Below are 14,589 nucleotides of genomic sequence, written 5' to 3' on the forward strand. Positions count from 1 at the left end.
CTTTTAGACGATTTACAGCGACTAATCCGAGCGTGTAAACGATGCAATCACAAAATGCACTATTAACATAGTAAAATACCATAATAACATTGCTATACATATGGAATTAATAAAAGTTTTCGAAAGCATGTATCCATCTAATAAACAAATCTAATGTAATAGACAAAGGAAATCTTTAATTGAGACCAGTAAATTAGGATTGTAAGCATGTATATAGGAATCATGTATGAAAAATCAACGTAATCTAAGTGAGCGAATCTGGCGAGCATCGAGTGATAAGTCTGCGCCGCTCCTTCTCCTTTCTCCATTGTTTTATCACTCGCTGTTAGACCGCTCAAGTACAGCGTTAAGTTATTATAATATTTAGCAGGTGAAACGAATCTCCATGATATTTACCAAACATCATCGATCCGGATAGAGGACGGATGAAGCAATGGTGATGTGTCCAAAATTACGAAGATCATCGTACATGTTCCTATTAGGAGACAAAAATGTTATCCTCCATAAAATATCTCCAAGTACATCGAATCCATCTTATTGACTATTTCAGAGTTAATAAGACTCTTTCGCCTCTTGTATCGATTCGATTGATTTGTATTGGTTACAGGTCCCGCATGGATCCCGCCACATAGATGATGCATGCGGTCGCATCATCTTTTCAAATCCTGAATGTCGAAATTTAGATCATCTGCTGGTCGATCGATGTCCTTATGTGAATTGGTTCGGATGGCTGATCAAACAGATATAAGATCCAAAATACCGGTCTTATTGCTCGCTATTTTACCCGAAAACTTTTTAAGTTATAATCTCATACAGAACTAGCAGGATACTATGATCTCTTCGAAATCACAAGGCCCGCCGCAAAAATCTAAAGTAAGCTACGATTGAGATTAAAATGTAGATATTATACATTGTACATACGTAACCATATTTAGTCTTCTTCGGCATCTTTGCTCCCGTTCTCTCGTTTTCAAAGGAAAAGAATAACGATCGTCGTTAACTAAATTAAAAATATTTATTTTGCACTTCATTGAAAATATGTACGCGTATATTTTAAGATTTCCAATTAGAAAATTTTATTTAAAAGTTTTGAGAGAGTATGTTATATATGTACACCTAATTTATAATTTCGCATTGATAAGACTTCTACCTTTAGGGTAAGTAACGGAGGTAGAAGATGAAGGTGAAAAGAAAAGGTAGCAAGAGAGCACGAAAAAGAAGAGCGAATGATGTGCGACGGGTGTCAGAATAAAAAGAAACAAATGGAAATAAGGAAAGGATATTTTGCAATACTTTTCCTCGAAATATTTCTCTCTCTCTCTCTCTCTCTCTCTCTCTCTCTCTCTCTCTCTCTCGTGCATGAGAACAACGTACCACATACGAAAATACGTATATGTATTTACTTTTTCTTTTTTGTCGAAAACTAATTGTAAGTTTACAATAATCCGTTTTGATCAAATATATGCATTTATAAAAAAATTCAGAGGATATTGACGGGAGTACGATTGCGACTGATGAAATTCTCAATCAAAGTTCGCTGATTCGTTTAAAGTTTTAAATGCTTCGTTGTTTCTATTATAGATACGAGATTTTCAAGGTTCTCCGCTCATTCGAAATTACCTAGTCGAATATAAGAGATTTTGATCATCGTACGTAACAATAGAAAATAAATAGAATAAGTGGAATTAAACGAAAATTCATTTGGTACTTATAAATTATGGCTTGTAAAACAGTTTATAAAACGGGATTAATCGAAGTTACATCAGGGCTACATACATACATACATACATATATACATACATACATACATATATACATACATAGATACACGAAATCTGTTATAAAAGCGCCAGTGTGTAAAGGGTATTATTTATACGGGGAAAAATCGGAAAAAAAGGAAGAAAAAATAAGAAAGAGAAAAAATAGAGGAGGCGGAGAAAAAGAAACGGAAGGAACGAGAAAAAGAGACGATGACTCAAGAAGTGAAAGGTCGACAGGTTTATTCGTCTGTCTGTTCCTCTGTTCGATTGCATGATCTTTATTGAAAACGAAAGGCATTCCCCCCCCCTTCCGTTTCGTAGATCTGAAACGTGGTCCAAAAATTCTCATCGAGATAGATTTGACGGTGAAGAAGTGGATGGGTCTCTCTCGGCTTTTGTCAATAGCAATCGATTTTCGTTCGTTAGTCTGAGTCTATCAACGAACCAAGTCGCAACTTGTAAACAAGAGTGTGATTCTGATTCTGATTCTGATTCTGATTCTGATACACGAGTGCTTACATCGTTTCCTTTCTTCCGTCCAATTGACTCGAAGTAAAATATGTTCTGTCAAAGTATCGAATATAAATTAATCGACTAAAATTTTTTACGGCTACGTAAAAAAAAAAGAAAAAAAGAAAAATGCTGTTGTTCGATTAAAATGAAGAATCCTGTGTAAAGTGTTAATAAAATCTTATTCGATACGGTGAAAAAGATAAACAAGAACCTTAAGTGGAACGATTCGGTTCGTTAACTTAACTGCTCTCCGAAGTATTCAAAATTTTTGACGGGGAAACAGTTTGAAATAATACGACCGTGGCCTGCAGCGTATTTCTTAATATCTTTCATACTAGATAATTTTCCTTCTCTTTTTATTTATCATAGGAATTATTTATTGGAAGAAATTATTTGTTATTTGATAAAAGCTGTGGCAAAAAATTTTTTAAATGGAAAACGACGCAAGCCATATGGAGGGAGAATTAATGGAAAGGAGGAGAGCGACCACCTTGGAAGAGTGTTCCCGTATAATCGGGGTGAACGGCGTGGTTCGTCACAACAGAGACTCGTTTAAACAACTGTTGCTGGATCTGGTGAATATTTTACTTACTTAATAATCGAGTCAATCGGAAGTATATATTTTTATGAAAATTTCGAAATGTTTATCTCTTTTCATTCATTACGCGTATTAATAATCTCACAAATTGGATGTTTCTAATATTTTGATATATTACACACACGTATAGAGATAATGTTACACAGCGGTATCTATACTCTACATATGTATATTCTACGTATGTCTATTCTCTATAATGTATATTCTCGTAGATATCTACATGTGTACTCTACATATGTACATATCTCTACGTACGTACACGGAAAACAAACGAATAGTTACGAGTAAAATTAGAATAAAATTAGAACGAACGGAAAAATATGTTATCGGCCCGATTTCAATTTTCTCATTCCACTTTCATTATCATGGTGAAAGCGTACCACATAAAGAGCACATAAAGAGCAGCAAAACGGTAAACTCCAGATACATATGTACATACTATATGTATTTTAATATAGCTACGTATACTAGCTAGTATACTACGTATATCGGAAGAAATTGATCTTACAACGAACAAGATTTTAGAACCAATTGTTGCGATCTAGAACTTCCTACCAGAGGTAGAGGTAAATAAGAATCTTAGCTTAAGCGTACTAACTAAAACCATACTAAAAAAACTTGACCAATATGTTACGAAACATGGTGGAATGTTGAACAGTAATCAGGGAATATGCAGATATGTATGTATATCAGCCGTTCGGTGATTCAAGAGTCGATCGAAGTCAGGGAGCAATTATAAGTAACTGTCTGATTAAAGGGAAAAGACTGCATAGGTATTGGGCGGTTTGAGAAAAGCTGAAAAGGGACAAAACGATAAGAAATAAGACAAGGTCGTGCTTTCCATTGAAAGCAAATAACGCCAAGGTTAGATCGTTATCGAGCAGAGGAATGATTTAATATCGGAGAATCGGCTCGCTCAAGGGAAAAGGAGAGACAACGGGGAGACGGGACCGGAGTTGACGGCAATGGGGTTTATCGAAGGCCAGAGATTTCGATCAAGGTGACCGATTGCCCGGAGCCAGCGACGAGCCTCGTTCAGCCTCACGCTTCACGCTTCACGCTTCACGCTTCATGCCTTCGGCATATTCGGGTGCTCGTCATTCGGTCGTGTTCGATCGATTTTTACTCGATGATGATCCTGTTTCTCGAGAACAGGGAAACGAGAAACGAGACAAAAGATTACTCGGTGCGTTACCGGTCCGACAGACCGGTTAATCCTTTACACTTTGTACCGTGAAATAAGCAAGTGTGTTTAAAGAGGGCCGTTTCGCGTACCGTATTATGGTAATCGCATCCATGATTATGAAAGAGGTATGACAATGAGTTGAAAATGTGAAAAAAAAATCCAATTTATTATTATGTGGATTAATATACATATAGAGTAATATGCTGCAAGTATTCTAGTAAAATGATCGTAAAGCAACGTGCATAAATTTCTAATCGTGCCTATATTTTACGAAAAAATTTAAATACCAGCTATTAAACATTTGTTGTTAAAAATTTCATTTATTTAACCAAATTTACTCTCTTGTCAGTTTACGTTATATACCTTGTAAATAAAATCGTATCGATTATATTTTCTATACGTGTTATTATATATTATTCATTTTTTATGGAGAAATCTATTCTTTCCAGTCGCTCTAATATGTATTGGGTTGGCGAATAAATGACCATTACCGCCTAATGACAAAATCCGCGATCGCCTAGTTGTCAACCCGATATTTCAAAGACTACTTTACCTCTGAAAATATGTACTCGTTCGCTCGAATCATAAGCTTCTGAAAATATCACTTATTAAAGTATCCTTGTTACTCCAAGTTTTTTATTTTCTTCCTCATATACATAGCGATGTTCAATAATTTAGAAGCTCAAGATGGAAGAAAAGATATTTCTTCCTCGATAAATTATACCAATTACGCTTTTCACATTCTCTAAAATCTTCGAAAATAATATACATTTCAGACGTTGATGGAAAAAGTGTTTTCATTGTTCGACCGCAATCAGGATAAAATATTGACGCAGGATGAATGGATCGAATTCTTGAAGGGAAGATTAAAGTGAGAGCCATTATATGTATGGTATTACATATATGTATTATCTGCAAAATCATGTTACAAATAAACACTACCTTTTTACATTTATCGTTTATATATTATATACGTTGTATTAAACTTATATGTTATTGTAACAGAAATGACAAACCAAACGATCTTATTATCCAGCTCGAGAACGTTGCGTACAGCGTATGCGGCGATAATCCAGTAACTTTTCCGAAATTTCAACAGATATTTTCTACTAAAGAGGTAAGCGTTATCGTTAAATGGCATAGCGTGCCTGTATAAATATGTATACACTGACGTACGTTTACCAGGACACCGATGTATGTATATGCATATATTACAGATCGTAGATAAATTATTTCGACGGATTGACGAAGAAAACTTGGGATATGTAACATCGTTTCAAATCATGGAATTCCTCTCGACCATTAGCAATACCAGGTAACATTGTTATTTATAATCGTATAATTATCTGGCAGATATTTCATCAACGATATATCCTAATTTCTTAAGATCTTTTGTTACGTGTATTATTTGTCAATAGCTCGTTGATATCTTATAAAATTTGTTCAAAGACCGCTCGCCGGCTTCGACAAGCGCAGTTTGGAATGGCTGGAAAAACTTTTTAAACAGACGGTGGGCAATGAAAAGGAAATTAGGCGCGAGGAATTTAACAAAATCGTCACTTCGAAGAACGTAGGCAGAAAGCATAAGTATTTCACATATCAAATTTGCACCTTAATATTCTTCTCTTGATTAATTTACTTCTTTTTCTATTTACAATTCCATTTCGTTCATTTTATAATACGAAATATTAGATATACGGCACCATCGATTGGTTTTACCCCCTTGTTGTTATACCATAACCCGGTACTTTACCATACATATCTATCATTGATTCAACTTCGATTATCAACAGTATGAAAAGAACAGTAAATCTTCATATACTCTTGAAATATAATCGAAGATATAATTTCTTTTCAGCCGTTTTTCACCGACCGTGTGTTCCAAATTTTCGACAAGGATAATTCTGGAACGATATCGCTTCAAGAGTTCCTCGATGCGATGCACCAGTTCGCTGGAAAAAGTCCCGACGATAAGATAAAATTTCTCTTCAAAGTTTACGACATAGATGGTGAAGTAACTTTAAATATTAAACTAAATTTCTATCGACCGAAGAGCCAAGTGATAACTGTAATAATCGTCATCGAATCTAAACTGTTGTGAAATTTGTTGTTCGTGAAAAGGTGACGGATTAATACAACTTCGCGAATTGGAACACGTGATGAGAGCCTGTATGGAAGAAAATGGTATACAATTTAACGAAGAACAAATTGAGGAATTAACTATGGCCCTGTTTGATGATGCTGATCAGGCTAACCGAGGTGCCATCACCTTTGAAGCCTTAAAAAAACAATTGGAGAAGCACGAAGGCTTATTAGAAAATTTATCGATTAGGTGAAAAGGGCTTTATCTGAGAATCACTTTTTTCCGTTTATTTTAAATTTTATTTCAAGTTTATTGGGAATCCGCCTATCCAATATTATAATTTATACCTATGAAACGATATAATTGATATAATTTATAGGGAGATAATTTCAAGTTGCAATTTAAATAGAAAACTCTTAACAACGGAATATTGAATTACAGTATCGACCGATGGCTGGTACCGCCAAAGCCGGAAACGAAGCGAAAATCACGGTTTGAATTTCTCACCACTTCATTGCGTCCTTATCAGTTAACGAAGCCATATATGAAAAACAATTACGTTTACATCGTTTTCATCTCGATCTTCGTCTCAATCAATGTGGCCTTATTCGTAACAAGACTCTACGAATATAGAACGTCTAATGGCTACGTTATGGTTGCGCGTGCCTGTGGTAAATGTCTCGCCTTTGCTATATTTTATAAATCGCCCTGACTCATCATTATCATTCATATTTTCATAAACGTAATTTTAATACAGGTCAGTGTTTAAACTTCAACTGCAGTTTCATCCTGGTTCTTATGTTGCGTCAGTGTATTACCTTTCTACGAACTCATGGCTTTAATTCTGTACTGCCATTAGATCAACATATCTATCTTCACAAAGTGTCTGGAGCTCTAATTGGTATATTCAGCGTAGTGCACACGGTGATGCACCTTCTTAATTTTGGTACGATATCACATTATACCACGATACGATACAATCGGGGTAGTGAAAATAAAGTTAAGCTTAAGCTTCTCTTTCTAGAACAAGTACAGTTCCGTCGAATTTCTCGGGAGGAATGCTCGCAAATTATTCTTTAGTCGACCGTAATATTCATTCGGATATCAACCGTAATCAAGGAAAATTGTATTCTAAATTGTAAAAGCGTTAAATGTTTTTAGGCACTATTGTGGTGTATGACGAGGCTTTTAACTACAACAACTATACGATGTATGAGTGGCTATTAACAAGTCGGCCAGCTCTATTTGGGCTCATAGGAGGTTATGCAAATCCTACCGGAGTCATCCTTATCGTTCTTCTCGTCGTAATAACGATTTGCTCCATGCCATTTGTTCGACGCGGTGGATGTTTCGAGGTAATAAGTAATTTTTCATTGCATTGTATATCGATCGATATAGCATTTAGAGGATAATCCGAAGTAACAGGCATTATCCTATAATCCTTCGATTCTTCATTAATCGATCGTTAAACTAATAAAAACTTAATATCAATAATTTACAGATATTTTATTGGTCACACTTATTATACATACCATTCTGGATTTTGACGATACTACATGGACCGAATTTCTGGAAATGGTTCATAGGACCAGGTACCATATACATGCTGGAAAGGATACGTCGAATTGCCTGGTCTCGTTCGCAATTGGGAAAAACGTACATAAGCTCAGGCCTTCTGCTACCATCGAGAGTGACGCATTTAGTCATCAAGAGACCTCCACATTTCGTCTTCCATCCCGGCGATTATGTTTTCGTCAACATTCCAGTTATAGCTCGTTACGAATGGCATCCTTTCACTATTAGCAGCGCTCCAGAACAGGAAGGTTCGAATAATTTATTTTAGATAATTAACTTCAAATTATGCGTTTATTTTAGCGTCTCTTATACGCTTACGCTATTGTTTCTTACGCGTTTCTTATGCAAAAAATACACAAAATCCATACATATGGGTACATAATATGCAGATATGTGTGTATCCATATAAGATACCTACATACAAAATATCTAGAACAGGGTATTCGTTACAAATTTTCGTTATTCTACATTTTCTATTCTAATCAACTTTTACATCTTCTATGTAATTAGCATGTATATAGTTTATAAAAATATGAATTTGCATAAATAGTACGCAGTCTAGAAATAATTCATACCGCGTCATCGCACGAGTAATGCTGTTTTTCTTTTTCTTTTTTTTTTTTTCTTTCTTCTTTTTTTTTTTTTTTCTTTTTTTTTCTTTTTTAATCTAAACAAATGTTTATATCTCGTTTAGATGACGTTTAGTTGATCAGATAGAAAAGTCAGCAGGCATTGTAACATATATATATATATATATATATATACATATACATATATAAATACACATCTTATGTTTGATCTTCACAGGCTACATATGGCTTCACATACGAGCAGTAGGTGAATGGTCGAATAGTCTTTACTCGTACTTTGAGAAAGAGCAGATAAAACTTCAAAGAAACAATATATTTGCTGTTGAGAGTCGCGGCAGCACCGATGCTCCTATGAAAATGTGAGTTTCATGCAGTTCTGTTTATCGGTTGAAATCCGTATCGCTGAAACTCTCACTATACATATGTATGTAGTAGGTAGACAGACAATAGACGATAAACGAAAGATACATCGTTCTTAATCGTTTCTTATTCCTTCGCGATATAGATATCTTAACGAAAAACAACAACTAAATGCCAATGACAAGATACTCTCTCCCAATACGACAAACGGAAATCATCGTTGTTTCGACAATTCTGCGTTTGTTCCTGATAGCGAAAAAATAATACACTCGCCACAATCTGCAAGCGGTAATTCATTTGAATTTTGTTAAATTATTCGAAATCCGAAGATCTTTTAGAATCTATAAATGTCTGTTAGCTTCGTAACATTTTCAATCTCGAATTTGAAATCTCGAATTATTATCAGAATTTGTCAAATTGCTATCAAAGGCGTTTTCTATAATTCTTACTCGTTTTATTCTTTTACTTTTACTTCGTAAAATTAGGCACAGCAGATAACAACACGTTATCGAACAAGCGGGAACTTCGTCATTCGCTGTTTATTAGCAGGATCCCTTTGGAAAAGTCTATTTCGGTACCTAACATGTTGTCAGGAAGAAAGAAAAACGAAAGATTAGCTGTGTAAGTAATAATAATTAATATTTCAAAATTAGAATTTCATGTTGTTTCTATGTTGAACAAAACAAAATATTCATAATCATATTTTTCCAAATATTAGAGAACTATTACTATTATAAATTATAATATAGTTGTACAATAATATGAACTATTATAAATTACATATATATATATATATATACACACTATTATATACTGTTTCGATTTACGGAAAAAATTAATTTCGATGGCTACATAAAATGATCAAGTCGTTTCTTTCACAGACTTCGCGATTACACGAGATCAGAATCGGAAAGAAACCTCAACGACCGTGAAATACGCCATAAGCGTTTAAAATCTCTAGACCAGGCCTATTCCAGCCCGCAGAATAAAGGATTAGCACAAAGCTTCCGGTACATGCGAAATAAACCCACAATAATTGCTTTCAAGACTCCAAGTCTGGAAAACTACGAATTAGAATCAACAACATCGGCGAACGGACACGGTAAGTCATCGTGTCCCGACATTTCTCAAAGTTAATCCTCTTTCAGAATAAATAGCAATTAATAACTGTCTGAATAACGTAAATCGTCCGCCCTTATAAATACTTATAAATCGTACTTATTACTTATAAATAGAACGGTTACCGATCTCCTCGATCACCAAATTTCAATCCAAAGTACAATATCTTTCGTTGAGAGCTACGCATATTCAACTTTGACAAACAGTTTCATCTTCCGCTTTAATACCTGTTTCAATTTTCCAATTAAACTACGGATATCTACGCAAATTCGTATTTCTATTAATACATGCAACCAAAAGAGCAAAACCTTGTTGTTTCTCTACTATTCGTTATCTTTGAATATGATTCCCAAAACGTTTTCATTTCTTATCTCTTGCACCTTAAAATAAAATATGCTTGCTATATGAAAGTAAATTGATAAAGTTCTTGATGAAATAATAGTAATGCGGCAAACAACTGTGGGCAAATACGGGAGAAAATCATCGAATAATCCAATAATAAATACGATGCAAGCAGCAGCAGAGGAAGGTAGACTACAAATGAGATTCGAAGAAACTTCGAAAAGAGATTACGATGATATCAAATCTGACGATCCTTCGGATGTAACGCTAAACTATACCGTCGGCAAACCATTGGAGGTATATTACATAAATATGCATGGCTTTAATTAGCTAATTAGTTTAATTAATTAATAAAGGGGTAATAAAAAAGAAAAAATTGAAATTCGTTTTGGTAGACATTGGTAAAAAGGATTATGTATATGTATATATGTAGGTAGGTAATTAAGGCAATTATGTGATAATAAAGTAATTTGTGTGACTCGTGGAAACTCGTAATTTAATTAATAATTAATCATTATGTATTCAGATTTTCCTGGATGGACCATACGGAGCTCCTTCGAGTCACATATTTCAGGCCCAACATGCGGTTTTAATCGCAACGGGAATCGGAGTAACACCTTTCGCTTCGATATTACAGTCCATCATGCATCGTTACTGGAAAGCCAGGCATACTTGTCCAAAATGCAAGTTCTCCTGGGCCAGTGAAATACCTCCCACCGTGATGCATCTTCGTAAGGCAAGTATCTATTTCAGCATCTTCGCTTTTCTACGCTATCTTAGAAACTCATTGAAATACTTTAAATGTTATTCAATATATGAAATTACACCAATTACATTCATAAATCAAAATAAAAACCAAATATTCACGAAATAATCCCATATAGCAATAATTTCAAAGCATTAATATTATGGAATAAGGGATTTAGTATAGTATCCAGACTGTAAAAATTGTTTCCCTGAATGTGTCTTTACCGGGGGAATTTTCTGTCGCGAAAGCCGAAAATGAACCGGAAACGAGCGACTCTGACCTATAAATTCATCCAAACATTTGGCCGACGAAGATCTTAACTTTAAAAATCTCTGTAAGATTTATCACACAGAAGAGAGATAAACAACAGGCGCTAAGCGATTTATCGAGCGACGGATGAACATACGGATGAGCGACGAGATCATGTCGCAGTTGGTACATTTAATATGACTAGAGATTTTTAATTAACATTGCCAGAAGATCGCCCTGTATGAACGAGCTGAAAAAGCGTTACATAAGATAGAAATAGAAAAAGAACGCTGCATAGAAGCCTCTCTCCTCCTGTCCCCTTGTGTCTAACGACGCTAACAGAAGAAGAACTTTGTTTCTCTGTTCTTCCAACCAACGGCACCGCAACGGTCTCGTACGGTAAAATATCGTTCGTGTCCATTCGGAATAATCCGATGAAAGAGCGGCGCAGTCAGTTCGCATGCCTGATTAGACAACGATTAAAAAAGTCCTTTTGTACAGCCTTCTCATATGACTCGCGACGATGACGATAACATATGACTCGCGCACTCAATCCTTGATCGCTATGCTCTTAACAAGCCTGTTCTTTTTAACTCATCGTTCTTCTTACCTGTTTGCCGCTTGTCATGATACGTACTAAAATACAAACGTAATAATTGAAGATTGAGCGATAATCTTTTGTCTTTCTGTCCTTGTCTAATTGGGCGTACACAATGACGCTGCTCGTGAAATCGGTGTTACTGCACTTATATATACTGTATGCGTTTCATATTTTTTATATATACTGTATATTTTATATATACTGTACGATGGTGCATGCATGCATGCATTGTTAGACAACGGACGCAAGAATTCTTTTGCACCGTTCTTTTTATTATATTCCTGCATCGTTTTTCCGACTCGCTCGCGCACTCCATCTTCCATCCATACGTACTATCTCTATAGACCATACAAAGCGGTGAGCGATTAGCGACCGAACGAGTGCTGCCCAACGCTCTAAATGCCTATTTTGTCGCCTATCGCTTAAATTCTCGTATCCACTGTATTTCTTGATTCGATAACTTCGTTGCTAATTGCTTCTCAGCTTTTGAAAACATTATCGATGTACGCATACGAAAGGTATATTAATTCTATTACCAATAGTAAGTAGATAATATTAATAAATTCAAAATATGTACGCACATATTTTAACAAAATATTTGATTATCAATAAATCGTCTACATCTACAGGTAGACTTTTTCTGGATCAATAGGGATCAACGATCCTTTGAATGGTTCGTGAATTTATTATCACAACTAGAAATGGAACAAGCAGAGTTAGGCATCGCTATGGAACGTTTTCTTGAAATGCACATGTACATTACCAGTGCTTTGCAGAAGAACGATATGAAAGCCGTTACCTTGCAGCTAGCTATGGACTTGGTTCACCAAATGGTTCGAAATCGATAAATTTCTATCCTTCTTCATTACTTCTCTACTTTCTCTTATTATCATTGGTGTAAATCAAACGAAGAATGTCTTCGCCTGTCTAATAAAAGTTTTATTTTCCCCATCTTAATCTTAAATATTTAATCTTAAATATGTATATTACATATGAAACGCATGAAACACGATGAGTCTTAGTTTTTTCACAAAAAAGAAAACAATATAGTTTTAACCCCTTCTTTCGCTATGAAAGTCAGGAGATTTTATTTTTATTACCATTAATAAAATTCTTTCTATGTTATTTTATCTTCTCTCTTAGAGAAACCTATTTTACCTTTTTCAAATATACTTCTATCTATAAATTCTGTTATTAGAATGTTAAATATATTATATAGATGTACTTACATAAGACTAAATTACTTATTATGCCGTTTGATGATTTTAATATATGCAATTATGCAAACAACATGTGGATTTCTTTCTTTCTTTAATTATACGTATATTTGTTGTCACATGTGTACACACGTACCTCATGGCGAAAGGGTTAAAACGAAAATGCTGATTTTATAAAACGGAAAATTAGATAATTCCACAGAAATAAATTGGTCAATTTTTCAGGAAAAACGGGATCTGATAACAGGTTTAAAAACACGGACGAATGCTGGCCGACCGAACTGGGATAAAGTGTTCAAGCAGCTTCAGGATCAGAAGAAAGGCAAAGTGACAGTCTTTTACTGTGGTCCGCCGCAACTGGCAAGAATTTTACGTTACAAGTGCGACCAATTCGGTTTTATCTTTAGAAAAGAGTCATTTTAAGCCTTTTAAGAAGAGAAACCATACCATAATGTCTATTTATTTATTACATCGTACTGTTGCGAAATATGTTTATAAAATCTCCATTCATCATCTATTATGTTTTAAAAGTAATGGCATACACCGTAACTAAATGTCCCATTATATAGTGAATGTTATCTAATTTTATTTCGTCCAGAATCAGTATAATCTTTTCAGTAATGTCATCCAAATACAAAAATTTTACTTCATATTATTCATAATTCTGGCTGTTTCGTGCATCAACCAAATTGTTATTAATACAAGGAGAAAATTTATTTGTCGTTCTGTCATAATCGGAAAATTTCGGGTCAAAATGCCACTACAGGATCAACTAACTCTCGTCAAATTACTTTTTTTCCAATATGCAATCGGAATTGCGATATTTGGCTAATTTCAGATGCGTAACAACCTCATATGTCATACGATGTCTCTATGTATACTCTGTCCGACGAGACGAGGCATTAAACGTAATCAAATTTTGTTTACTATATGGTTTAGTGAATACGTATCAGTCTGCTTATTCTGCAGAACATTTTATTTGTTGTTAGAAGTAAGAAACAATAAAGGAAATTAAACATTCAGAGGAAATTAAATTAATTTATTAAAGATAAATATATAAAAATAACTAAAAAATTAATGACGAAAACGGTTAATTCGAAATCACGTTAAAACCGTCCAAGTTAATTAAAAGAAATAGAACAAGCGCGCTACAAGAATATTTGTAAATAGAAAGTTCATCTAAATAAAGTTGAAATAATCAAACTATATGATTCATTTTATATAAGATCGGAGAAAAAAAAAAAAAACTAATATTTAGAATGATATAATAATGGATCAAAAATACTTAAAAAGTTAGCAGACTATCAACTAATATTATTCAAATAAATAAATAAATAAATAATTGTATATTTCATGGAACAGTATAAGATGGTGATTTGTGACAATTAATTGTAGGATTTAACACGCGCATCGGCGACTTGACAATCTAGGGATATAAGACAATTGCGGCTGTGCTGTTGAATACAGATAGTAAATCACGGTAAAAACCTATTCATGAGGCCCAATTGTAAATATAAATTGCAAATAAAGATAATATGCGAGGAAAATCTTATACATCATCCTTCCTTTATTACAGCTCGTCGTAAGTGCTTAATATACGCAGTCAATTATTATTATAGGTTTCTCTTATAGATAAAGAAATATAGAT

At 34.3% G+C, this 14,589-nt stretch overlaps 1 protein-coding gene and 1 long non-coding RNA gene across 4 annotated transcripts; one reads left to right on the forward strand and one right to left on the reverse strand.

Moving 5' to 3' along the window:
• The first annotated feature begins 275 nt into the window (after positions 1–275).
• Positions 276–14,488, forward strand: LOC126923171 (NADPH oxidase 5). 3 transcript variants are annotated; one of them, XM_050736355.1, is made up of 20 exons: positions 276–493; positions 608–2,848; positions 4,834–4,928; positions 5,063–5,174; positions 5,275–5,372; positions 5,507–5,627; positions 5,916–6,066; positions 6,179–6,389; positions 6,582–6,811; positions 6,898–7,086; positions 7,302–7,495; positions 7,642–7,963; positions 8,523–8,664; positions 8,811–8,953; positions 9,151–9,286; positions 9,547–9,767; positions 10,227–10,423; positions 10,653–10,866; positions 12,358–12,557; positions 13,167–14,488. In XM_050736355.1, exons 2-20 carry the CDS (start codon positions 2,705–2,707, stop codon positions 13,362–13,364), a joined length of 3,318 nt encoding a protein of 1,105 aa, XP_050592312.1. In that variant the 5' UTR covers positions 276–493; positions 608–2,704; the 3' UTR covers positions 13,365–14,488. The 3 variants fall into 3 exon arrangements, with proteins under 3 accessions (XP_050592312.1, XP_050592313.1, XP_050592314.1); XM_050736357.1 differs by lacking the exon at positions 276–493 and having other exon boundaries at positions 2,711–2,848; positions 5,094–5,174; XM_050736356.1 differs by lacking the exon at positions 12,358–12,557 and having other exon boundaries at positions 276–2,848; positions 10,653–10,862.
• On the reverse strand, positions 7,465–12,235 carry LOC126923211 (uncharacterized). Its single transcript, XR_007713079.1, has 4 exons — positions 11,909–12,235; positions 11,734–11,863; positions 7,673–8,144; positions 7,465–7,610 (listed from the first exon to the last, which is right to left on the reverse strand). It is a non-coding gene; the product is annotated as an uncharacterized LOC126923211 (long non-coding RNA).
• Positions 14,489–14,589: the final 101 nt, after the last annotated feature.

This window comes from Bombus affinis, chromosome 13 (assembly GCF_024516045.1).
Source record: "Bombus affinis isolate iyBomAffi1 chromosome 13, iyBomAffi1.2, whole genome shotgun sequence".
Taxonomy (NCBI): Eukaryota; Metazoa; Arthropoda; class Insecta; order Hymenoptera; family Apidae; genus Bombus; species Bombus affinis.